General features: G+C 37.9%; 1 protein-coding gene across 5 annotated transcripts; it reads left to right on the top strand.

Moving 5' to 3' along the window:
* The first annotated feature begins 202 nt into the window (after positions 1-202).
* On the top strand, positions 203-27,705 carry upSET (SET domain-containing protein upSET). 5 transcript variants are annotated; one of them, XM_033329628.2, is made up of 13 exons: positions 204-285; positions 369-451; positions 14,858-17,432; positions 17,534-17,621; positions 17,752-17,902; positions 17,991-18,135; positions 18,227-18,274; positions 18,359-19,007; positions 19,088-21,040; positions 21,125-22,654; positions 22,742-22,985; positions 23,090-23,227; positions 23,290-27,705. In XM_033329628.2, the coding sequence occupies exons 3-13, from the start codon at positions 15,169-15,171 to the stop codon at positions 23,745-23,747; spliced, it is 7,668 nt and encodes a 2,555-aa protein (XP_033185519.1). In that variant the 5' UTR covers positions 204-285; positions 369-451; positions 14,858-15,168; the 3' UTR covers positions 23,748-27,705. The 5 variants fall into 5 exon arrangements, with proteins under 5 accessions (XP_033185524.1, XP_033185519.1, XP_033185520.1 ...); XM_033329629.2 differs by having other exon boundaries at positions 205-451; positions 17,773-17,902; XM_033329627.2 differs by having other exon boundaries at positions 205-451.

Raw genomic sequence — 27,705 nt, 5'->3', positions numbered from 1 at the left:
TCGTCTTCATAAATGAAAGCCAAGACGATACTCTTGCGGTGGTGAAGTAACGTAATCGAAGTGTTGAATTAAATTTTATTGTACATTTATCGAAAACAAGCTAATACATTTTCGAATGATTGAAAATGGCGGGCTGATGGTAGCGCCGGAAGTTATCTGGTTTCGAGGCTTCATTGCTTGCGAGTCCGTGGATGTGAACCTTTGTTTTGTACAGAAGAATGGCTGCCATCTTTAGTTTTCGATGGATGTTTTCCGAAGAGATCGTGAATTCTCGTATTTATTGTGGTATTTAATAACGTAATAAAATCTCGAATAGTGAAATAACGTTTCCCGCGATGTAAAGAGTGTTTTTTCGTTTATTATTTAAGCTGCCCTGGTGTGACTTCCATTAAAAAATGCTTGTGTTTACATCCAAGTTTAAAGTGAGCTTCTGTATTCCTGTCATATTAAGGTAAGCAATACATTTTTATGGATTCTTATTGTTCCAAATGAGTAGAAAGTTGCAATTATCGTGACAAATGTTCAAAATTCAATCGAACTGTCATATGAAAGACAGGTGTAATGCTCTATTCTGTTCATATTATGAATCGTTTGTGACATTCAAATTATTTTGCATTTCGTGCCTTTTTACAAATCGTTTTCGAAAATATAAAGTAATTTTATCACCGAGAAGTTTTTCACAATTTTTATTGACATCTGTCTTGTTTTACCGCTTATTGCTGTACTTTACTTAATAAAGAAAGAAAAAAAATGTCTACATCGCGAAATTTCGATTTCGGCGTTTTAAATTGATTTCGATTGCAATTTTTTCATTGTCTTTTTGCAACAAGAGAGAGGTTTAAAAAGTATTTGTTGATTGCAATTTTTGTTTCCGAATGGTGGCAACAATGATTAGTAAAATGGTGAGCGAGTACAGGTCAACCACATCGTACACATACTACTTAAGTTGTCTAACTTACGTGATTATTAACTTTCGTGCAATGTTTAAACATTTATCCTGCGTTCTTCATCTTTTCTTTTACGTCTTTACTCGAGAATTTTACACAAATGATTACTTTGTAACTATCCAATCTTTTTCTACTTCTTTTTGTTAGGCTAATATGATATATTTTTGGTTTTATTCAGATTAGTAGAATTAATCGTGTATTTGCGAATTACTAAACCTGTTGATATTAAGAAATGGCTAACGAAATTGCTGTATAAATATGTAAGAAGATGAGGTTGTATTCTTACTATTTCATGTTAGAGGTTTTCATAATTGATTGACAATTTTATAATTTTACTTATATATGTGTATATAATTATTATATGTTATTTGTAAAAGTAGGAAAAATAAGTAAATAAGTGAGTGACAAAATTCTTCAAAATGATTTTGCTTAGCACATTTTCTTATTTCAAGTGAATGGACATCAAATCTAAAATTAATTTGCTTGCAGATACTCTAAGGTTGTATGGTGTGGTTGTAATAACAAATATGTTCCATTCAGGCAGTATTTCAATTAATAATATTGCATATACTGTTACAAACTTTTTCATAATTAAATGATCATCTTATGTTACTATAAAATACTGTTTTCAAGTTTCAGAAATAATTATTTTGAATACATTTGGTACATTCCAATATATACTAGTACATTGGTATATAATATCGTAAGGTTATATGACAATTTTTAGCAAGTTTTTATCAAATTTACAAACGTATAATACTAAATAATTCATGAATGTTATTTAATGGTCATAACCAAGCGAAGAAAGTTTGTATATTGAAAACTATTTCACGGCGGGAATGGAAAAATCAGCCAGGCGGCGCTGGTTTCTCTCCCAGACGGCCATATTGTTGCCCCCTCCCTTCTCCCGTTTCTCTGTCTCTCTTTTCTTCCCCTTCTCGTCCGTTGCACATATATATAATATACAGATGTATATGTATATATGTATATACGTATATCTTTCCTTCCTCTCTTGTTCCTTCATTTACTTTCATCGACCACTGTCATTTTCTTTTTTCTTGATCCTTTCGCGATCTCTTCCAATTCCCACTCTTATCTCTCTTATTTTCTTTCGTCATTTTGCTCTTTCGCAAAATTCTTCGCATCTTTTTTCCTGTTGTGTCAAATTCTCATTCGTATGTCTTACTTTGCGTCTCGAGAATTTTAAATTTATCAATATTTTTGCCACGTTCATTTTAATCGAATGATCGAGAAATATTCAACGCATCTCATCGAATATCAAGTTATAGCAGCCGAATTTCAACCGAAATTGATAAGATATTATTGTGGAAAAGTTGATCTTTACACATATATAAATCTCTCGAGACGAGCTGAATGGTTTCTGTTTGTCAGATCAAGTTATGTGTGCGGGAAGGAAGTCGCTCGAAGTTATAAAGTCAAATTTGGAATTCTCGTAGTAGGGTACGGCACGATTGCAGATATGGTGCTCGTGGGTAGCTGTCAGTAACTAGAAGCGTCGCTACGAATTTCCTCAGTTGGCCGATCGTAATCATTTCTTCCATTTTTATCTCTTATAGGATACAATTTTCAATTAATTACATAACTCTGCGTATTTTACCTGATTTTAATGACCTTGAAATGCATTGTCAATTTTCAATGAATTGATTGATATATAGAATGTTGCACTTTATTCTAATCTGCAATTGGTCAAACATGTAACAGATATATCTACCATCATTGAAAGACTGTTTACGGAACAAAAATTTATAAAATGAATCATTAAATAATATAATAATAATAATATTAATAAATTTCTGCATAATTTAAAAACTAAAGCCGAGCGGAAGAAGTTGTTCAGTATGTTGATCTTGACAACGTTGTTTGATTGTTTTCTTTTTCTATACATTATGTATACTATTCTATATTAGCTATACTAATCTATGTTATTATATACGTTAGGTATATGTTAGGCCTGATATAGTTTTGTAAAAAGAACATTTTTTTGTGAATTCAAGTATTTGAAAACACGATCGAATCGTTAAAACAAGTTGAAGTTAAATCGATCGAACGCGAATGGAAAGAAGACAGAGGTTTAAATGCTCGAGCTCGAAATTTAGTTTGGTGGGGTACGCCTCTGGTGGTAGCATTTGCTGGCTACGAGGTGAAATCGTATCGACCGCAACCAAGGGAAGTTCGCGCGCAGTGACGGGCACGCGCGACATACACAATATATTACATACTTTATTCACAAGAGAATCAGAAGAAAGTCATTCGAAAGATCTGTCATTTCTTCCATCCAAATTATAAGGAACTAGAAACTTCAATTGTATTTTCCTATTCAATTAAATTTTTATTATGATTATTATTAATAGATAGCTGTCCCTTATTTTTACATCTTTTTCCTATGTATAACATTTAAGAGTTTGATTATTTTAAAGCTCGATGATCTTTGGTTTTTTAACCTGCCAATATCAAAGCAGGTACTTCTAGAAATCTGGATCATATCGGGTAACATTTATTCATTTTTTTATTAAAACAATAGTAACGGATTTGTCAAGTTCGCTGCTAGTGTTCTGTCTCTCTTTCGTGACCATTACCATTGGTCAACCCTACTGACGTCATCGAGAAAGATCCAATAGGACGATGTCAGTGCGTATGCACACTACTATATCGCAACTTATTCGCAAAGTAGTGGTTGGTGGCGCATCGTATGGACGAATTCGTGTCGTCACTTAGCAATAGTTAGGACAGGTTATATCGATTACCGGCAAGATATCTGTCGATCGAACGAATTCAAACATATGGTCCGGATAAACTGTGCGTGTGTTTTTAGATCAACAAGTTCGAAGATTTCTTAACCTTTGGAGTGCTTAGTCTGTATATTACTTACTTACATTACATTACATTACATTAGTAACATTAGTTACTAAGTAAATATTTAAAAAATACATCTTTACTTAGTTGCATTATACTTTTAATAAAATGATATTGTACACAAATTTTATTACCAAGCCAAATAAAAAGAAGCTTATAAAAACAATGATTTATTTATTATATTAAACGTGTAATTGGAAATCAAATTATTAAAAAAAGCAAGATGTTACACAAACTATAATACATATTAAAATATTCTTTATTTTAAGCTACAACAAATAAGAATGAGTTACTAAAAATTGTAAAAAGATTTCCAGATTAATAATAAAGCAACTAGCAGGAAATTAAAATATAAATAAAATATAAAGATCAAGTTATAAACAAACACTCGAAGAGTCTTGTTCACCGAGTTTTATTGCTTTATTGCTTTTATTTATATTCTTTTTAGAATATAAACTGGCCATTTAAAAGATATCGCGATCGATTTACCTCAAAGTTGATCGTTTTCGTATCAGGCGAAAAACTTGGTACATATAAAGTTACAGCGGTTTGCTGGAAGCTGCTCGAGAGCGAGACCAAACTACTAATATCCTGTACTAATTGATTTACAATAATATCTTGTCTAATGATAGGAATCTATCTTCAGATTCATTCAAAAAATTAATGTTTCGGCAAGGAAGTCTTAATATTAATGGTATTAATGTATAGAGGTGAATAACCGACAGGAGGTTAAGTACATAGAACAAAATTCCTACATAGGGCGCTTCGTTCCTGAAAAAATGAAATTTGAAAATTGATCAGGCCTATTCTCAACTATGCACGTTCGAATTCAATTTTTTTGAGAACTAGCCTTTAAGCCCTTAAACAGACAAATTCTATTCTACATTTTTCATTTATTTTCGCACATAGAGTAACACCTTATGATTGTTTACTCGCACTCGTTTAGTAATTAGCCAAATTCACGCGTGCTAAAGAAATCTGCAAATTCGATTTTTTCGAAAACGAAGCCTCGAATGAAAATATTTAGTCTATATTTTCGGTCTATTCTTTCATGTAGAATAATCCCCGTCTCATTTGTACCATCAATACTGGGGCTATATATAGCTATAGTAGTTGCACGCATCTGGTTAATTCCGCTGGAAAATCAAACGCAATACCGAGACCAGCAACGATTTCGCAAGATTTACGCCGCAAAGAACCGATGCATTTCTTCGGGATGACATCACAGTGTATTAATGGTGCTCGCGGTTACTATGGGTTACGACGTATTCACACGATAAACGGAGGAGCGTGTACCGTGGCAAAACTTTTTGCTGTTGACAGGGGAATACAGGCGTGCTGGGTCAGCCATAAAATATATCCCACGAAAGTAAACCATTCGCGATTTTTCCTCATCACAGTTGAATCGATGCATTTCCCTTGGCTTTATGTTTTCTACGTTTACCGCATTTTATCGCATATGATTACGATTGCATAAAATTCCGACGTGATAAGGTTGTCCCGCGCGCGTAGTTAGTTTTATCTAAAGCGCGATTAAACAGATGTTTAATCCGTTTTATCGAATAGCGAACGCCAATAGTTTCCACGCGGAGATGGTTCTTTTCGCGCTAGGAAAAGATTATGCAATCGTAGAAGTAGATGAGAACATCTTTCGAAGAAAGAGATAAGGAGAGAGAATTTCTAAGCGTCCAGATTGACGGTGCAACGAAATGTATATATAATAATGAGATTTAGTCCGGTTTGGAGACTCGCAGACTCGAAGGCGAGAGAGAGAGAGAGAGAAAGAAAGATGCACGCTTCTCGGTAACCTTGGTTTTAATAGCGGAGGTGCACAATGCTGAATCTTCGTCTCTCGTCCCCTCTATCTTCCAACACTCCCACGTAATGCACAGAGCCGCGTTACGCGTCCGATCTTTCGCGGCTAACGAACGCTTTTTCAAGATATTTTTATCCATCGATATTTCTTACTTTTGGTAGGAATTCCAATTGAATTCCCGGATTTGAACCTCGGCCAATAGAGGATGATTATCGGGCAATGGGATGATTTCCAATCGGTTTAGCGTGGATGGGTCTTTCTTTAACCATAGTGCGGTCGCATTCCTAAGTGATTAATCCGCAGAGTTGTTCGCTATCGCAGCTGTCGGCAAATAGAACGAAATTGTCCGCGGCAATCTCTTCTAGCCAATTCTGTACTCGCGCTCTTCTCTCTTGTTAACCGCCGATCGAGAAGTGTTAGAAAGTTGAAATGATTCAAGATTATATTTTAGTTGGTTAAGGAACAAAAAGGAAGAAAGAGATTTATCAACGACAGTGGCTCGCAAAAGTATTCGTATGCTGGGCGAAACTTTTTTATGCGCATATTACGTGTTTTATACGAAACATTTTGAAATTTCATTAGTACTGTAATGACACTCAACTGTTGTGGTTATATTGGTAAAATTTTATACGATTCTGAAGATGTATGCAGAAGTTACAAGATATGTATTTAGTAGATATAAATAAATAAGATATATATTTTGCTGATATCACAAAAGTATTTAAAATAGGCAGTCGTCCACGATATTGGTAAGTAGACTGCGGCTTTTTATGCAAATCCATATTTTTGGCAATATAATTAAAAATATAGAATCTTGCTAGGAAATTATTTCACTCGTTAAATATTATAGAAAGCACTATATTTTTGATACTTTATATGTTTTTTCATATCATGCGCATTCTGTACAATTTTGCACTTCCGAATTTCCTGTAAATGCATAAAAATCGGCAGTTTATTGATAAGTCTCAGCATTCACTGGGACCATCTTTAACACTTTTTATATGCTTGAAGTGATTATTCATACTATATATTAATTTTTTACTAAATATAAATTTGCAATAAATATGTTGTAACTTGTATGTATATTTTCAGATTGGATTCAAATTTTGCCAATATAATCTTGGCAGTCGTGTCTCATTATAGTGCTAATGAAATATCAAAATGTTTCATGTAACACGCACAATATGCACATAAAAATTTTCTATGGGAAGTGTACGAATACTTTTGCGAGCCACCGTAGAAGAGGGTTCGTAGTAAAATTTGAAGAGGATAAAGAGCAGCAGTTTCGTGGAAACGCCAAGCCATCTTTTAGGAGTTTGCCGAACGACTGCGATTCCCGTGGTGGTGTGTTGCATATCGACCGCCACGAAAGTACGAAAAGGGATTGCAAAACTGCGGAGCGGCGCGCACGAGCACATTCGCAGGCCTCGTGACGCTCCCATTCATTTACATGCATGATCGAGCGGAGTAGCACGAAACTCTCGCGGAATGGAGTGCTTGTTCTTTGCGCAACAACCATCTTCTTCATGAGTGGCGTTTAAATCCCTCCTCGTTCCCTGACCATCCTCTGCCTCTTGTGTCTCTTAATTTTGTGGAATTATCCACGTAACGATCCAATGTATTGTCTACGTAATAGAAAAAAAGCAGGAGAGTTCCGAGAAAGAAACGGATATTTTAGAAAGTTAATCGTGGAAACATACTATCGCGAAAGAAAAGCTTCGCGCAGTGGCATCTGTCTCGGGCATAGTATTGTCTCGTATCTCGGTTTACTTCCACTAGCAATTTCTCGTTCGCCTTTTTCAACTCTGTCTTTCTGATTCTCTTTCTCCTTGTCTTTCTCCGCGCGATGTTGTGTGCGGCGCGTTGTCCTCCTTCCACTCCACGCCGATCTGCCGTGAACATAGCGAAGACAGCGCAAATGTGAAGAGAGGACAGCGCGATACCGGTTATTGGCGGGGAACTGGCATATTTCACCGAGTGTCCGGCAATCAGGCCTTTGTATACGGCTTACTGTATGTTACACGCTCGTGCTCTCCCTTACCAGGGAGGAACGGAGAGCAGAGCGAAAGATGGACTCACAGAAAAACGGGCTTGGACGGGGAGAAAGAGAGAGACAGAGGAAGAAAGAGGGAGGGAGAAGTCGAACGTTTATTTAACGGCGTAGAACTAGTCGTAGGTATGGTTAGTATCGTCGTTGGTGGGAGGTCGCGTTATGGTCTCGCTGCTTTTCTTCGATTCTACGCGTATTTCGAACGAACGACGAGAAAGTGGATGGAATTAATGCTGCTTTTAAGGGGAGAAAATCAACGTCATTTTCGATGGGCATAAGCAAAATGGGAAGCATGCTATAAAAAGAATCAATATGGATAGGATTCTTTGTATACGTTTTTACGGGAGATCGAGTTACTTTGATTACTAGTATCCCCCGTATAACACGATAGTACGTAGTTAAGTTCCGAAAATATGCCGTGTTATACGAAACAAAGAACTGATACAAAAATAAGATTATGTTCCAAAGATTAACAAAAGTGTACTAATGTTTATTAAAACAGTCAATAATTAATTAAGTTTTATAAATTTATGTTACATAATATTTTCTTTTTCGTCATTACTAAATTCTATTAAACGACGTTCGTTAATCTATGTATGATTTCTATTTTTGTTAGTTGTGAAAAATGTTATCGATTTTTTTTATTAGAGAAGCTTCCAACTGCTGCTTCCCTATGGCGCAAGAACTCTCGAGTGCAAAGGGTTAATACTCTACAAACTAAGAATGGATTAAAAGTTTCAATATTCCAAAATTGCGCAAATCTGAGACAATACACATACGCTGACTCCAATGAAAGATATCGAATGACGATGCTTGCACTTAAAAATTCCGATTACGCGCCGGTTTGGAAGAATTACTCAATCCTCGAACCGTGCTAGAGTGAATCCGTGTTGTAGAAGCACCGTGTTGTACGGTTGATACCTGTACCTGATTATCGAATCAAGATTTAAAAAGAGAGAGGAATCGGGATATCATTGCCAGTTTCATCCGCACGATTGCTCACAATCGGGCTAGTTACATGGCAGTAGAATGCGCGTTCCAACTGCGCACGGGTTGCTGGTGAGAGCAACGCCGTTTCCCTGCAACGTTGAATTGCCCTGTGGTTGAGAAGGGGTCAGCGGAAGCGTCAAACAACTTGTTGGAGACGCTGTCGACATATGTCGAGTAACAATGCTCGATTGATAATATTGTAAACAGAGTAATATTGTATCCAACGAGCTTTCTTTCTGCTCCCACCGATACGCGATTCTTCGATAATTTGCAGCGGGTAAACTACATAAAACAGCGAACGACGTTTTATCTGGCTGAGCTAGTTGGAGAAATTGATATAATAGCTTAACAGGAGCAGGTAAACTAGAATGGCAAATATCCGTGAATAGATGTGATCAGGGATGGAAAAGAAGCAAGATGGTAGGACGTGGAAGGAGAGGTCAACATCGAGCGATAATCGTTCAGGAATAATTTTGGTTCGTATCGAATCAATGCAAGGGTCGAGGTACGCCAAGTAGGTCGCCACAAATCCCATTGCTGCCAACGTGACAAACCAGCCCGTGCAACGCTGCACGCTCGCGCGCGGAACCTCGTTAACTTCACGACTGTTGGAAACATCGCGGCAAAATAGCGGCCAGAACACCCGCCGTTGTTAACATCGACGATAGTTGGCTCGCTGCTGCGACCACCCAACTAATCCTTTACCCTCCGGAAAAGATACACTGCCTTCGCAATATTATCAAGTCTTGGGTAACTCAACAACAATCAAACCAAACAAAAGATGCTTTCTTCTTTCTTTTCTTTTTTTTTTTAATATTCCTAATTGTTTAATATAGTTAAATACATTTTGAGTGGGGGGGGGCGGTTATGAACAAAACAACTGTTGCCTGTTCGGATACACACATCGGACAAACTTCAACTCCATTAACAACCAATAAATCTTACGCAGAAATAATGAAATTAGTCACGAATCAAACAGACCAAATGCACAAGGAGTAAATGTAAACTAGACAAATTGGTACCAAATTTAACCACCTAAATTGTCGATAATGCTAAAGATACCTTGGTTAATCCTTCGAGTGTTCACAAAACCTAGCAAAAGTCTTAAAGTCTGTATATGTAACGAACGAGGGAGGTACAACGAATTAGGAATTTTGGATACACTTATTCGGTATATTGTACCATAGTGTGTGGCTGTGGATGTTTATGTAATTTTTGTGAACGTAATTAGGAGAATAGAAGGTAAATAAAAATTCGCTTGGTTTACTAAATATTATAATAAGTGCTGCATTTTGAATACTTGTTTATATTTTTGCATATTATATGTATTTTGTAGATTTTTTTAATTTCTCAAAAACGCGCGAACGTTCGCAGTCAGTTACTAATGTGTGTTATTCTGTACACATCCGAATTCAGATTGACCAAGTTCCAAGCATTATCCATTTCCAGTGTTGGCTGTGTGACGTACAGATTAAATACTAAAGACATTAACATCGAAAAGACGTTTATCGATATGATATTTCTAGGAAATCATAGTGACACACGGAGGAGAAACCAGTCGCCTAGAAAACGCTCTACGTTGAGGTACTATTCCGTAGGATGATTAAATATTTTATAAGATGTTATTCTCGGTGAAATGTAAATTGTATTTTACGAAAGTGCATCGCGGTACGTTTATTAGCCAGCTCGCAATGGAACGCAACCGCTGAAGCAAGGTTTATATTTAGCTACGCGAATATAGTTTTGTTTCTTTTACAATGCTGCAGTTGGTTCTGGCAATTTCCCTGATTTCGTAGCATCTGAAATAATACTGCGTTCCAGCGGTTCTCGGCGCTTACTAAGCGAGTACTTGGAAAAATGCATTTTTCAGAAAGAGCGAGGACTGGCAAGAGAGTTGCCTGGTGAAACGGACGATGAAAACTATCGAAATCTCTTCGGAATTTCACAAGATTTGGTTAAAATTTAATCGAATGTAGCACACAACGAGGAACTGCAGAGTGCATAACCTCGCTTAACAGACGCCTGCGTGGTTGCGCGATGAAAGCTGAATCCTTGCTATTGGCGTTTTGACAGTGCCGATAACGTCGTTACACTGTAACCAGTCACGTGACAGCTATATAGCTGTATAACGTACGATGGCTTTCGTCAAATCGACCACGACAACACCCGATGAATCGGCGATTCGAGGGTTAAATTCGATCCCATGCACCATGTAGATCGAGACATCTGAGCAGGAGCGTGGCAGAATTTACTGGAAATACATACTGCTCTTTATGTGTACATACAGTGACTCACAGTATTATTCGTGCATTTTTAGGAACTCTTTATTATATATATATATTATACAAAACATTTTGAGGTTTTATTAGCAGTGTAACGAGACACAGCTGTCGTTATTATATTGGTAAAATTTGAAACGAATCTGGAAATGTATACATAGAGGTTACAAGATATTTATTGAAAGCACACACTTTCTAAAGATTACAGAAATATTAATACAGACAATCATTAATTGTAATAAGCCACAATACGTAATGTAAATTGTAAATGGAAGATCGCGTTAATTATAGGAAACCACACGATCCCACTTTCCATCCGTGAATTACAAATTATACGTTTTTGGACGAAGCTGTTTTATTTGTATTTTCTTATCCAATAAAATTGGATACTGCGTTTCCTTCGTGCGACGCTAATTAGTTGCGAGTCTTTTCTTTTATATCAACTTGTTTCTAAAAAAACCTCGTCCAATTACCGTCCAAACCACCTCTTTTGAGAATGCGGGGACAAAAGCCTGGGAAACGACTACACTGCCGTTAATGGTTTTCAGTAGTAGCAGCACGTGCCACTGACAATGAGTGCGATAGAAACGGTAGCATACGCATCGAACAAACTGCCTCCTATTTACGCATTCGTCACGTGATCCTGACTCTAGTTTCGTTCGCCGTGGAATTTTTCATTTCGCGATACCTATATGTTCGCGTTACCTCATCAAGTAATTAGCAATATTTGGTTTGTAAATTAAACAAAAAATCGAAACAAAAAAAAGAGGTAACGATAGAACATGCTGTTCAAAGTTGGAAGAATGAAAATTATGATTACGCTTAGAAGCGTAAAAAATATATATAAAAAGTGGATAAATATCATTATGCAAAACGGTCTTGATCTGAGCTCGCAGATTATCGTTATTGCTTCGACTGATTTGCGATACGAGTGGATATACAACCGCTCTTCCTTACAATTATAAGTCATATTGAATTACTAGGGCGATCCGTAAGTTCGTGCGTTTTTTAAATATATTCCCTTGTACTATTTTCTAGTATCATTTAGTAGCCCTTCAAATGATTATATTTCATTCTGATTAATTAATTGTATTTTATCCCATTGTTCGTTTAGAGAGGAACACGGAAAAGTCGGAAATTCGTGCACTTCTGCGTCACTACTTGGTGCGAAACTTCCAAGTAGCAAAAGCAGCGAAGGAAATACTATATTTTCTTTTTAAACAAAATTCGCTTCGGAGTTCTGCTAAAATGATTCAGAAGACTTCATTCATTGCGAAAGATAGTACGAAAGTAATGTATTTAAAAAACATACGAACTTATAAACCACCCTAGTATTTATTTATTAAGCAATTTTAATCAAGTCATTAATCCAAGTTAAAATTCATTTACAATTGCAGAAATCTGTATCGCGCAAAAGCAACGCGGTTGCCGCTCTATTCTCTAAACTTTAAACTACAATTGAAATTTGTCTAAAATTGCGAAGCAGAAAAGCGGAAGTAAAAGAAAAATACGTACATGCTCTCTCACTTTTAGTTCGCTTCTCCTTCACTTTCCCTTGCATATTTGAAAGTATTTCCATATTATTTGAATACGTTATATTTTCTCTTTTATCGATGGTTGCACGAAACGATTTCAGCTTGGCGATAGCACCTACCGCCGCGCCGCGCCGCGGCCGGCCAATGCCTCGTATCTTTTATATCCGATCGGCTGTTTACGCAATTCGAGTTCGGTGGAGGATATTGACAATACTAACTCATTAGGTGCGCGCGTCGTACACACAAGGTGGTAGAACACGCAGGCACATTTGGCGCAAGTTGAGCCGCACGTGCGGACTTGACACGAGCTGGCAAATGCGTATCGCACCGCTCCTAACGTTTCTTCAAAAGGAATCTTCTCGCCACTTCCGAAATCGCACGCAACAATCTCGGTTTGTTGCGTTTTTTATTCTCTTTGCTTAGGATATACGATCTCTTACGGCCAGGAAACTCGGTTATCGTTGGGAGAGAAAAGTGCAACACCAAGTGATTCATCGTTGTTCGTACGATTGCGTATTGCGTCGTTTCCTTCGCAGCTGTTATATGCAACCATATTTTAGCAATGGCGAATTCCCTAACAGATCGCAATAGGATATAGTGTATCCTTTCCATCATCCTGTTCGTCTTTTAATCTTCTTAAATATATGAATTTTTGTTCAGAACAGTTGGCGAACGATTTTTAACACCTTTAAGTGTTTGTATTATTACAACTACACTGCCGATTTTATGCATTTATAGGAAATGTAAAAGTGCAAAATCGAACAGAATGCAGATAATATGAAAAATAAAGTATGCAAAGTATAGCGCCTTCTATAACAGTTGGCAGGCAAATTTACATTTTTCATTATATTCTTAAAAATATGAATTTGCATAAAAATCCACAGTCTAGTTATAACGATAGAATTATTATTATTAAATTATTATTTAATTATAATACAGATAGAATAGTTTGCGCGAATAGCGTACGAACGGTCTTAAAATTATCAGTTTACTTTAAAGATTCATCTAGAATAATACGTTACAGTATCATGGATATTGTACTACAATATACTACATACATACTACACACATGATACTACAATATATTGATAAATTACTCGAACATTAATATTATCTCATTATCATTATATTGCATAAATTGCGTTTGCTTCTTGTGAAATTTCAGTCTTTAGATATGTTCGTTATTCTGTATAAAAATTATTATATCCACTTCATAAGTTTGTCGAAAACAATAACTTTGTTTACTGCATACAGTGTACCTATATAAAGATACTTTCAACGAGCATGATCCATTGTGATCATTTTATATCCCTAAGAAGCATCAATGTACGATTTGCAACCAATTTTATTTAATTTATTCTATTTAAAATATTTATTTATCGTTTAAGACTGATTTTCTAGAAAACGTTAAAAATGGGCAAACAATATTTGTGCAGTATGCCATCGACATATTAATTAATTAGTTTCAAGTATATTAAACTTACGATCAGTATTATTTAATGGTACATACTTTCATACGACTACCAAAGTTTCATACCATGAAAGCGAAATGTAGAATCTGATAAAAGAAAAAAGAGGAACACTTCATTAGAAAGTAGCCATTGTATGTGAATTTTGTCAACGATAATCGACTCTGGTATTAAACAATAGAAGACATGATAATTAAACGTATTAAACGCTTTCCATCGATTCACGGTCTAATCTAAATTGATTTTATCTCGGAATTGCGAACCGGTTCCACAGCGAAGGATATCATTGTTAAACGCGATCAGAAATTATCATTTCGATCATTTTTCCCTTTCTCTTGTCGATATTGCTATCGTAATTAAATACTTAAGACATGAAATACCGCTTGGTTCCTTTCTCCCATTTCCTTTTCACCGTTGCTAAGTATCTCAGCTTTCACGATATCGAAACAATCGTGAACCCATTCGATAGATCTTTATACAGATTCGTGGAAAACCATATCTATTAGATAAGCATTAGTTTTATCGAACGATTGGAAACGTTTTTCTGGATCAATATCTTTAAATATTCCATGGCCACGTCATGAACGATGAATAATTAACACCCTTTGAGAGATGTTTGGATTAGGGTACGTAGCCAACGACACGTTGAATCGTTTTCCTAAAGTTATCGTCGAATTTTTCAAGGAATCTTTTCTCAGAACTCATCTGCACTGAAGCAACATGCGGCGACTTTTTCAAGAAACTTGCAACAGCGACAAGAGATTGCTCGATGGTGCTTCAGCGAAGACGAGCCCTTACACTATACGTTTTGTTCAATCGAATGTCGTTAAAAACTTATTATCGATGGAGACTTACTATCTCGAGACTAACAGAAGATTCGTCGATTATATGTTGCAGCCTATGGTTCAGAATCCTCAAATAGCGGAATCGAAGAGCGTGGTATCCCGTCAAGCAGGGCGAGGATAGCCATCCCATTCTAACTCTCTCGAGTTTCCAGTTGGCGTGATTGAAAGGCCTCCAAGACGTCGACTCCGTCGGTGATCAAGTTATCGGGGGGTGGAACAGGTGGAGGTGGGGAGCAATTGTCCCCAGGGCCTGGCCCACCTCCCCCGCCGTCCCCAACCGAGCATACCGATGCTCACGAGAACGATGGTGCCACCGTCGCGTCAAAACGCATTGACAGCTTTCCACAGAGTGCTGAAACCACCATGAGCTTCGTCTTAAAGTTGGGCACCGTAGAAACATCCCTCGAGAAGAAGAACTGTAGCAGCAGTCAGCCGTCCTCGTCGGTGAATCAGGAAACATCGAACCAGACGGGAACCGACGATGCCGGCGGCAAACCACAGATCCTTCAATGTTTGGAGAGCGCCGCAGAAATTCCAACTGGTCATGTTATTTCCTTTTCCACCGTGAAATCAGTTAGCGTTACCTATCCAGTAGCAAAAGCCGTTAGGGAGGTGCAGAGAATCACTGGACCTCAAACGAATACCACCCAGGTGCTGTCGACTCGCGTCATCTCTCAGAAATTACCGTCGTCTAGCCATCAAACGCAGCCCGCGCCTTTAACGCTGAACGCATCCTCCAACGTAACCCATGTTCCGGTAAACGCTCAATCTTTATCATCTCCAGGTAGCGGAGTAGCACATGTGTATCCTTTGCAGCATGCCACAGTATCTACGCAGAGCAAACAGCAAACTAGAAATCAGGTGGTCGTCACCTGTGAGGGCAAGCAACAACAGCAACAGACGACCACGATATCTAGTTTGCAGGCTAGCATGCCTTTAAAAGTCCAACCGGTCCCTTCGCAGCTTGTCGTAAGCAACAACGCGGTTAGAGCCATCACTACCGCGACTTCGTTGCCCAACATTCAAAGGATACACGTGAAAACGCAAAATCTCGTCGGACAGGGTCAGACGGTTAACTTGCAGAAAGTGAAGGCTGTGACGAATGTCAGTCAAGGGGTAACCGTGCAGAGGAACTCCGTACCTAGGATACAGACCGCACAGAAGAGCCAAATGTCGTCGACTGGTGCCGCTCAAACCACCCAGTTTGCTGTTAATCAAGTCACGAACAATACCAACGTACAGAGAGCCCAACAACAAGGGAATTCGACGCTTCAGAAAGCGCAAGCAAACGCCGCGAACACGCAGAAAGTAGCGCAGGTCTACAATAATCAAAAGGTATCGTCGCAGATGTTAAGTAGCCATCCGAATCATAAAGCACAACTACAACAGATACCGGGTAATCAACAGCAGGGAATACAGAAATTACAGGTTCAGTCACAGAAGACCGTGACTGTGCCTAGGCAGCAATCGAACGCTGCGGCGGTGAATAACGTCCAAAAATGTGGCAACTCCGTAGCTGGTATGCAGAAGGTACAAGTAATGGGGCAAGTACAATGTCAGCAACAGTTACCGCAGGTTCAGAAACACGTGCAACAGGTTCAGCCGCCGACGCAGCATCAGAGATCACAAACTGCGACGGCTTTGCAAAAGTCTCAGACTGCGACCACGGTTAATTCCAGCAGAGTACAATCTTTCGCGAGCGCTTGCAAGAGTAACAGCGTTCCAAATATCAATAAAACGCTCCAGAACGCCAACTTATTAACCGTAAACAAACAACCAGTGATCCCACAGCCACAACAATCGCAGCAAGTACATATCCAGAACTCGTCCCAATTGCAACAACAGTTGCTACAGCAAACTTCGCAAGCACAACAACAATCGCAGCAACAAGCGGCGCAGAAACAACAGTCTCAGCAGCAACAACAAGCGAATACGAATCCACAAACACAGAAAAGTCACAGTATTACGAATGTTCATCAAAAGGTTGCGACGATCGCCGCGACCATCCCCAATAACCAACGAACTCAGGTAGTTAACTCCAAGATTCAACAACAACAGATGGTCATGAGAGTAGGTGTGACGAAGAATCAAGCGCAAAATTTACAGCAGAGCAACTTGAAAAGTAGTGTACCTCAGAAAATTGCAAATACCGTAAAAACTTCAAACTCGCAGAACGTAGTGCAACAGTCGTTGCATAGAAATGCGAATGCGCAGCCAGTAAAAATAATTCAGCAACAACAGAACGTTATAGGGCCGCAGAATGCTCAAAAACAGCCTGGATGCATCAAAACGATACCTCCTCAAAAACCAGCTCAAAGGAATCACACGCAAAAGGTAGCCGGTATCAAGACCTCTCTAAATACAAACGTAGCTGCGGTGAAAGGTCAAGGTCCGGCAACTGCGATCGCACAAAAGGCAAGCATCAAAACCTTGCTTCCTCAACAGACTGTTGCCACGAATATGTTGATGCATAAAAATCAGCCGATTAAAATACAGCAGCAAGCTATACAACAAAAACAACTTATTACAACGTCACAGTTTTCCCAGCAAGTTAGACAACAATCTGGACAAGTAAAGACGTTACTGCCAGTAACTAGCATGGAACCTCGCAAAGATGTTGAGAATAAGTTAGTGTCTATTTCTGTCACTTATATATTCGTTGATCTTTTATTTCACCCCGTGCGCACATTTTATATCAATTGAATAATTAAATTTATTATTTTTCTAGAATCGAACCCGAGCTGCGCGAATCTAAAGAAGACGAGCGTCAACAACGTCCTATAACTCCAATTATAAGAATACCTCCGCCTTACGAGGTAACACATATATCGTAGTAAACATAACGCGAAGTTTAATAACGAATCTTCAGTGCCATTTTTGCAGTGTACACTGTTGCATTTTGTAGTCTGTATAGTTGTTCCTAGAACACGTAATTCTTGATTATAGTGTCTTCAGTACGTCCTACAGGATCACAATTATGGGGCACCACCACCACGAACACCATCACCTCCGTCACCCCCATCTCATGCAAAACAGCCTATCAACGGTGCCGGAAGTTCGTCTACGACTTCTCAGCATCCTTACATTTATGGAAAAGGTACGAAGTCCTACTAGCTACTCGATTAGATTCACAATAACAATGAAAGCCGTGTATTTTTCATGCCACTTTGTGTTATTCATCATAGTTGTTAGTGGCGCTAATATGGACGACGATGCAGCCAGTGCTATCAGTAGCGAAATAGGCAGGGACGCGGAACTGGAAGGCGAAGAAACCGAAACTGCTCCCGAGGGTGAAGGGGATGATGAAGACAGTGTTACTAGATGTATATGGTAATTATTTGTATTAAAAAATATATTAATTCATATTTATATATTGTATATTATATTATATATTCATATTTAAAAATTTGTTCATTTCTAGTGACTTTGAACACGATGATGGATACATGATCTGTTGTGATCGTTGCTTGTAAGTTTAAGTTGTGACGTTTAAGATATTTAATGGAATTCAGCTCAGTGCGCTGCTATAGCAAGTGTACATTTTTCATTTCAGAGTTTGGCAACACGTTGATTGCATGGGTATAGATCGTTCTAACATTCCTGACGAATACCTCTGTGAGATTTGTCGACCGCGACGAGTAGATAGGCAAAGAGCTCGTGCTTTGCAAATGCGTAAACGCGAGGAATTACTAAATTCAGATACATCATCCGATACATCGTCCACCAGTTCGGCAGATACTGACGTTGGGGTCAGTACAATTCCCAAGAAACGAACTTTGCAACAACAAATTCCTCGACGAAAATCCGAACCTCCGCAAGTAAGACGACTGAACAACAATAACAACAACAATAATAATAACGTCGCGAAAAGGCAGAGGAGAGATTCTCATCCGAGACAATCCAGTGCTGTTCGTAAAAAAGAAGCTACAAAGCGAGGCCCGGGTAAACGCAAAGCTAAACGGAGAATGAGTTTGGAAGATAAAGAAGAGGAAACTCAAGATACGTGGAACTCCAACGTCGCGCCACTAAGACAGTGGATCGAACGTTACGAGGAAGCAGTGACAAATCACTATAGTCCAGAATTACGAGCCAGGATATCATCTATCAAAGTAAATGGTACACACAGTGATTTAAGACAGAGTAACATGAATGTCATTGCCACCGGAAAGTGTAGGCTCAACGTACATAGTAACAACGTTAGGGTAAGTATTTTTTCAAACGAGGACAGTTATTTTTTAATGAAAATAAGTATCTTAAAAAATTTTTTACTCTTCTTATATAGTTTCTGGTAGCAACGATGTATCTCCCACCAAACACACCCGTCGTTGAATTACGAGGAAAGTATATGTTAAGTACGCAACATCGACCGTCCTATCCTCAAGGAAGGCATCATACTCAGAGGCCCGGACCCTTTGTATTCTTTTATCGATTACCACGAGACGGAACAGAAGTCTGTGTAGATACAAGAACGTATGGAAACGATGCTAGATTTGTGCGACGTAGTTGTAAACCTAACGCGGAAGTGAAACATTGTATAGAAAAAGGAACGTTACATTTGTATATTGTGACTACAATCGCGATTGAGAAAAATGCCGAGATTACGATCAGACACGAACAACATGATCTCTTGCTATCCCCTAATCCAAATAGCCCTATGATGCCCATTGTCTGTGCGTGTAATAACCCGAGGGAATGTCAAATAGTGTCTCTAAATCAGTTGAATAGAAGAGGAAGCAACGGAGCATTGGCTGAGAATGCAGATGGCCGAGAGCGGAGACGAAGGGGTAGACGAAACACAATTTGCGAGGACAGCGATTCCTCGACCGTGATATCCAATAATACTGTCATCACGCAACCTGCACCACCGCCGACGACAGTGTCATCATCAGTATCCGCACCACCAAGAAGGACAGTTACAACCACCGTTGCAAATACGGTGCGCCAAATACCTAAAGAGGAACCGCTGACGTTAGTGCAACAGCCGCAAACTTCTCCGAATTTAAGTCAACCAATAGTGCCAGAGACTAAGAAAGACAAGAAGAAGATGACCAGAGAAGAGAGAAAGATGGAAGCTATTATGAAAGCTTTCGAGAGGCTCGAGAAAGCGGAACAAAGGAAACAAGAAGTTCAAGCACGAAATGCACAGCGGAAGGAGTCTGGTGGTACGCATAGCGATAACGAAGATAGTCATAGCGTCACGATACAAACAAAGCAAAAACAACAAAATTCCGATAGACCTTTAAGGCGGAAGAGAAGAAAGGGTAGAGCAAGGACTACTAGTACTTCTCAATCGCAAAGTAGCAGTCGAAGAACTAGATTGAATTCCGCGGATTCGGACGAATCGTCCGGAGAAGAAAGCAATTCGATGCAATCACCACCTTTGTTAAACCAAAATCATTCGCAAAGTCGAGATGCTCCTTATCACCTGCATACTCCTGCCAAAAGCACGAACGAAAGCGTGACTACAGCTGGTCATCAAGGAATACCAACGGCTGCTGGTTTACTGTTGGCTTTAGCAAATTCTAACGCACCCGGACCGAGTTCGCCTCCTTTGCAACAACCAACGCCAGTTAAAAGTCCAACCTGTGACAGCGGTGCAAGCAGCAGCTCCCAAAGTTCAACTCCATCCACTCCTTTATCCTCGGCTTGCTTGTTAGTCGCAGCAGCGGTTGGTCCTCTTGCTCCTGGCTTTAAATTTCCGAAAACCAAGAAAGTTCTAATGAATGAATGGTTAAAAGAGTCACCCGATCCACCGCAAAGCAATATATCTCAGATCTCACCGTTACCAGCATTACCACCGGCTTCTGCGACGAATTCGATAAATCCTCTTTGCAGGTCTTCGGATTTTTCTTTACCGACGGACTCATCCGCAGAATTCTTAACGCAGAGTTATGCAGCCAAAAGTTTAGCCACTCTTGTGCAGGCGGCGAATTCGGTATCTGGAATATGTGATTCACCGCCACAACGCAAACAACAGGCAATCAGTGGAAATACGATTTGCCCTGTTTCTACGGGATCTGCCAAGAAAAGATGGTTACGTCAAGCCATTTCTGAAGAATGTGATTCACCAAATAGTCGACCGGAGAGTCCGCCGGCCAGTGAAATGGTAGCTCCACCGAAGAAAAGAAGAATAGCTAGGGAAAGTTTATCGTCAGACAATTACACTCCACCCACTACACCTACTATGTTAGTCCCTGAGTCCACTCCGAACAATAGATCTTTGTGTCCTGTTGAAGTGAGTTGCTGTTTGATTGTATGTTGAAATGTTTTTTTGTAAATTAATAGGAATTTGATTTCTTAATTAAACCATTTTTTTCAGGACGATTTCATCGAGCACCTACAATCCTCGTTGGTTGATCAGAATGAAGAAGGTCACACGACAACAGAATCTGTAAAGCAAGAGGTTGCCTCACACGAACACGCGAATTCAAACGAGGCCGTACGACAAAAACTTTCGATAGATATTCCACAGGATTTTCATCTCAAAACTGTAAAATCCGAGAAACATTTAGTGATAGACACTTCGATGATGAAACAAGAGAACATCGGGGTGAAGAAGGAAGAGAAAGATGAAATGGATTGTGACACTTACATGCACTTGGAGTCAAAATCTTTTATCAAGAATGAACTGCGATCTGTTAAAAACGAACCGGTTGGCCATCAGAAAAATAAGAGCAAGAAGGAATATATTATAAAGAAAGAAGAGAATTTGGATATGGAAAAAGGTACCGTCGAGATAGTCGATCAAAACGAAGGAGACACAGAAATGGAAGATTTCAGCTCTCCAGTCGCTGTTATGGAATCGGATGCAATTCTAAAGGAACGCGTGGCTGAGATGAAACTAGAATTCGGAGGTAGTATAAGTGAGATGGTTAAAGTTGAAGATGATAAGTGTGATGATGATAAAAGATTCGAAGACGCGAAGTGCGAAATGAAATCTGACGACAACATGTCGATCGATGAATTTGACGTTGAAGCTCAAATGAAGAAAATTACTGGCGACGATGGAAATGATTATAAGGAAAAAGTAGATACTAGTTCAGAGAAGGATAAAAGCATGGATGGTATTGAGGGTTTGATGGAGAGCTCCAAAGAAGATTCCGAATCTGAGGATAAAGAAATAGATGATGTGAAATACGAGTCGCCAACGTTCAAATCATTCAATTTAAACCACGAGGAAAAGTTATTCAAAGAATTCGGAAGCAAACCCGAACCAGAATGTATCATTGACAATAGCATTAAAGAAATCGAACAGAGCCAGGAATCTCAGAAAATTGAACAACCGTCCGCGTTCGTTACTTCATCCGAAGAATCCATTTTTGAGTCTGTGTCTTCCAACATGGACACAGAATCTATCACAGAACCACCAAAGAGTTTCCATTCCATTCCACCATTAAGTGAACGAATTCGTAAAAAGACAGAAGCAACAAGTGCTCCAAAAAGCCAATTAAATTTTGAAGCAGCTATTATCGAATCTACCATTGATATGGAGACAGAAGATGAATCCAAAAATGGCGAACAAAAGTCTATGCTCTCAACGGCGTTAAGAGAATTGCTGGAAGCTAAGTTGGATGATCTAACAAACGAGAGCACTAAAGAAGAAGTGATAGAAGAAAATAATACACCATACATCGAGCCAAAGTCTGAAACTTCTGAGCAGATTATAGAGATACAAGAGTGTACAACAAAACCAACCCCTCAAAATGTTCACAATGAAGAAACTCCAGTAAAAGAGGAGGAAGCTCCGCCTAAGGAAATCAAACGATTAAAGGACCCGAGAACTGTCGTTCCAAATAGTATGCCAGCTCCTGCATTTAAACCCGAAACAATCCCTCCTGTTAAACGAAAGGTTAGAATAACTATAGAATAAAATTTCTACTTCGAAGTTATTCTACCATGTGTTTCTTGTTTATTCAAAAGTAATTTACTGTTCTAGTTGTCCATATCAGAATACCGTAAACGCAAACAGCAATCGTCTGGCACGCCTCCAGAACCTGAACCGTCGAGTGATGCTTCTACAACAGATAAGGGAGGAGCTAGAGGTAGATCAGACAGTGCGAGCAGTGGAACTTCGTCGCTCAGTTCCGATGAGGAAGGTTCCAAAATCTCATTATCTCTTGATGTACCGACCTTAACCACATTACCGCTTTTCACGAACGTGGAAGGCGAGGAAAAGAAAGGTTAATATAGAGGATACTAAGAGGTTTAAGGTTGAGATAATAACAATAGGTTTAAGCGTCAAAAATTATAAACTATTTTGTTAAAACATTTCATACTCTTATAGGTGGTGAGGAAGGGACAATTGGTTGGTCTGCCGCGCCAACTTTAGTCGAACGTCAAAGAGAAAATCTTACAGAAAGATTGAAACGAGAATTTGGATTGTTCCTCAGCGACGACGAAGAGGAAAGGGCTCGCAAACATGGTAAATATTACTATTCTCTTTTGCCATTTCATTACTTTTTACATGACTGTAAATCGTTACAGGTTTAACGGCGGAGGCAATACTGAAAGCGCGTAAAACATCTCCGCCTCATCCTACTGTATCGAATACTCCACCAGGTTACCCGGTACCTCAATTGCCTCCTCAACCCTATATACCTCCTCCAGGATCTGCATCCATCCATTATTCTCAGTTCCAAGCTAAACCTTGTCCCGTTCAGTACCCAAACTTCACAGTTCCACAGAATTCTTCGCAACAAGTCTATTCGAATGCTACACCTCAGACATCTGCAAATAAACAGCCACAACAATTCTTAGTACCCCAAGCGTCTCAAGCACCACCAGGCTCAAATCCGTATCCTCCCCAGTTTATTCCGCCGTCTACCACAGCAGTATCGATCTCCAAATACACGCCTGTTACACCGCCACCTGGAAATCAAATGTATCCTGCATCTGGCCAATCACAGAAACAGTTTTATAATCACCCGGCACCAAGGTCTTAACCCACATAAAAGGTAGCTCTGTCGAAAAGTTTTTAGTCTGGAAAAATTTTTATTAGACTTCGTCGGATCGCGAGTTAATTTGTCGATTGGTTTCGAACAAAAGCGAAACTCGCAGCTGGTCGCTTAATTCCATTAGATTAAAGTGTTAAGTTATCCTCCCTGGCCTGAGAGAAGGGAAGGGGGTGAAACAAGATATCTTGAGTGGAACAGAATATAAATTCACGATCTCTTCTATTTAACGTCATTCGTGTTATAGCAAAAGGGTATTTAGATTATATGATAAGATGATAATTCGCGCACGCAACTGACAGTAAATCAGAAGAGATTCGTGATACCAGGTGCTACACTGTTCTCTCTTGTATTAAAAACCTTTATGTGCGTACATCGTTGATTGTGAAAGGAGAAACAAGGAATATTAATACTACTGATGGTTTCGGAGACGCACTCGATGGAATTTGCGTGGCCTAAAGTGATAATTAAGTATTTTAAACAGAAAAAAAAAGAAATCGAAAGGAATGAAAGAAAATAAAACATAATGCTCTCACGCATTATATGACCGTGTTTAAGGAAACTACTGGCATCTAAGCATTATGGCCAAAAGTGTATCGTACGCCGCGTACACTTTTTATATTGGAGAAGTGGTGCCCTAAAAAACGTTTATATATAGCACTAGTCCAATTGTGGCGAAATTGTAACAAAGCTGAAATTAATCCGAATGATAATCGTGATATTCAGAGCCCACATCTGACAGTTATATATATTATATATGTATACACACATACACAAAAACAGATACACAAAATGTGCATACCAATATTATACGATTTTTCTGTAAATATCATTTGCATATATGCATAATATAACGGTGTCGAAATGTATATTTAAGTTAAAGATCGAGGGAGAGATACAAAAAAAATTCAAACACTGTGCTGTGAGTTGCAATTTTTATTTTTATTTTCATGTTTTATTTTTTCTTTTCTTCTTTCTTTCTTTTTCTTCTTTTTTTTTTTTTTTTTTTTTTTTAATAGAAAGAACAAAAAGAAAGGAGTATCGGCATGATCGGAATTTTAGGAAAAGTAAATAATAAATTCAAGTGATGATATCACTGTACAGTGCCAGGTTTATTATCGGACAATTGGAATTTTCGCTTTTTAATTCCATTGTGACAATAATGTCGATTCTATGGGAAGGAAACAGGCCTGTTTAGGGTAAAATTGTACAGGCCCTAGACTGAATGTTCCTGCGTATCGATTTCGTCACTCTGTACCTCCTGCTAAGAGTCTGACATGTCTTTTCTTTTAAGAATTGTTCTTTTGCGCTCAAATTTTCTAATTTCTCTTCATTGTTTTTCCATAACACGATCGACAGTACAACATGTTTTTAGTTGATACTGAGAGGCGTCTCCGCGACAAATAACCTTTTATTTGATGATCCGTGGAAGTCCTGAAACTGAACATTCATTCTGAAGTACAAAGCTCTTTAAGAGGCGATTTAGAGAAAGAATGTATAAAAGAGAGAAAGAGTGGGAGAGAAAGAGAGAGGGAGAAAGAGAGAGAGAGAGAGAGAGGAAGAGAATATAAGCTGCAGTAAGAAAAAAGAAATTAGTATGACAGGAGAATCGTAAGCTATTTTTTGTAAATGAAAAAGTGAGAAAACGAATTAACGAATACATAGGTAGAGTGCGTCTTTTTCGTTCCCGAAATTTGTAAATTGTTCTAATTGTTCTATACGCGTATTAAAAAAGATATCTAATTTTTTGTTTTTCAAAAGATTTATTTATTTGTGTTGTAAATCTATTTTCGTTATTTTCTTTTCTTCCTTTTTAGTCCGGTGATCATTAATTTTTCTGTATTTTTATTTGACGAATGTAAATGGTACATTTGATTAAGGACAATTCTCCCAGTGTACACAGCGAGCGGTGTAATTTAAGATTAGCGTGTTGTACAAAGATTTCATATCGGAATTCTCGCGTATTTGTCGTGTGTACATATATATATATTAAATACGTTAATTAATTACAATTTCTTATTGGGAGTTCCTCGTTGTAATATGAGTTATAACTGTCCGGCTTTTGTATATTTCGCAGATTTTAGACTCATGGTTAACATTCTACCCAAAAGAAATACACACAACGAATTACTTTTCTCGGTCGAAGGGAAAATTTCTAGCTGAAAAGAGTTTAAACTTTGCTGAATCTGAAGGCCATAAATATTTCTTACTTTCCGCTGATCTTTTCCCATGTGCAACAACAATTATAAACATCATAGGATATAGGAAGCAATTATCGAATCAAACATTAAACACAGTACTAGAGAAAGAGAAGCATTTTGATCGATATACTTGATGTTTAAAGAACTGACCTAGAAAACTTTTCGAGGTAACTAAATTTTACTTATTCGCACAGAGACAAAGAAAAATAAAGTATTTTCTAATAACGAAGAAGTGAGATATTATGTACAATTTAAGATTTCGATAACAACGTTTCGGATAAATGAAAAATATATTTAATACTTATACATACATATAGTTCCTCGAAGAGTTTTCACGAGCCAACAGATCGATCTGTTTATCACTTTTTTATGTATTCATTCAGTTTCAAACGAATAGTCAAAAAGTGATCACAATTGGTAAATTTATGTAGTTACAAAAATTGCGAGGTTTTAGCAAACGACAAAGCCACGTTTTACTGTTGTAACATGCTTAAAACACAAATTTTTAAACACGACATTAAAGTTTAGAGAGATCTGTAACTAGGGAATAAGATATTAAAAAAACGGAATACAGAAGAATGAATTTTACTGAAATCCCAATGCATTCTATGGATTTCGCTAGTAATAGAAAAAATATAAAACTACAGTGTACGAGTTCTTCAACTACTTACTAACTTGTGTTTATTTGACTGCAGATTTTATTTAAAAAAAAAAAAAAAGAAAACAAAAGAGAAGGAGCATAAACAAAATAATGACATGGAAAAATACTTGCAATTCGAGAAAAAAGGCTATGGGGAGAGCTAAACGAGCGATATTTTTGGCATTTGGTATTCCTTTATACTTTAGCCGATATTTTGTAATAAACATGTATACTAGTGTAAGTTACTTGCGTTAACCAGGTGCGAATGCGAGATAAGGGTGTGTATAGCTTTATGTTCATCACCTGGTTGGCAGTATTGTGAAACTTGTACATACTTTTGTAAGATAAATTTAAGTATGAACGTCTCCTTTGAGATCTTTCGAAAGAAAAAGAAGAAGAACATCTATTAAGAGGCGAGTGGAAAAATCCACGTAAAACAGAGAACGGCAATTGAAAGGAAAAGTAACAAAGATCGAAGAATGATAATGAAATTGCTTTTTGCGATTACACATACGTTCAGCTTTGTAATGTATTCTATTCGTTGTATAATTCTCTCTCTGATTGCTCTAACCTATCTGTATAATGGACATTCTGATAAAGTGACAAAGGCGTTCTGTTGCTACGTATAAAGATATAAGTAAACCGTGTTATAGAGATGAGAAGACAAGAAACTTAGTAAAAAACTCGTTAGTACAATAGTTTCAATGTTGTAAATAAAACAGATCAGTAGTGATGATTATTATTATTATTATTATTATAATATTATTATTATTATTATATGTACATATATATATATACACACACATATATATATATACATATACATATATATATATATAAAAGAGAAAGTTCGTCTCTATAATTATACCTGAACACATAATTTTTTTATTTGCAATTCATTGTTACATGTATGTGCCTAGTTATTAGCCACGTTGCAGTATATTCTACATTGTATAATAATTTAATTCATACTATCGATTATTGGATGTAACAAGCTCTCCGATATCAACCTCTATATGAATATAATATTATGGCGTAACGTGTAAAGAGCTCATATTTAGGCATACATGAAATTTAATAAATCGGAATACATTTTACGAATTAACAA

Source organism: Bombus vancouverensis, chromosome 16, assembly GCF_051014615.1.
Source record: "Bombus vancouverensis nearcticus chromosome 16, iyBomVanc1_principal, whole genome shotgun sequence".
Classification (NCBI taxonomy): domain Eukaryota; kingdom Metazoa; phylum Arthropoda; class Insecta; order Hymenoptera; family Apidae; genus Bombus; species Bombus vancouverensis.
The sequence above is the reverse complement of the archived record's forward strand: the minus strand, read 5'-3'. Positions and strand labels throughout refer to the sequence as shown.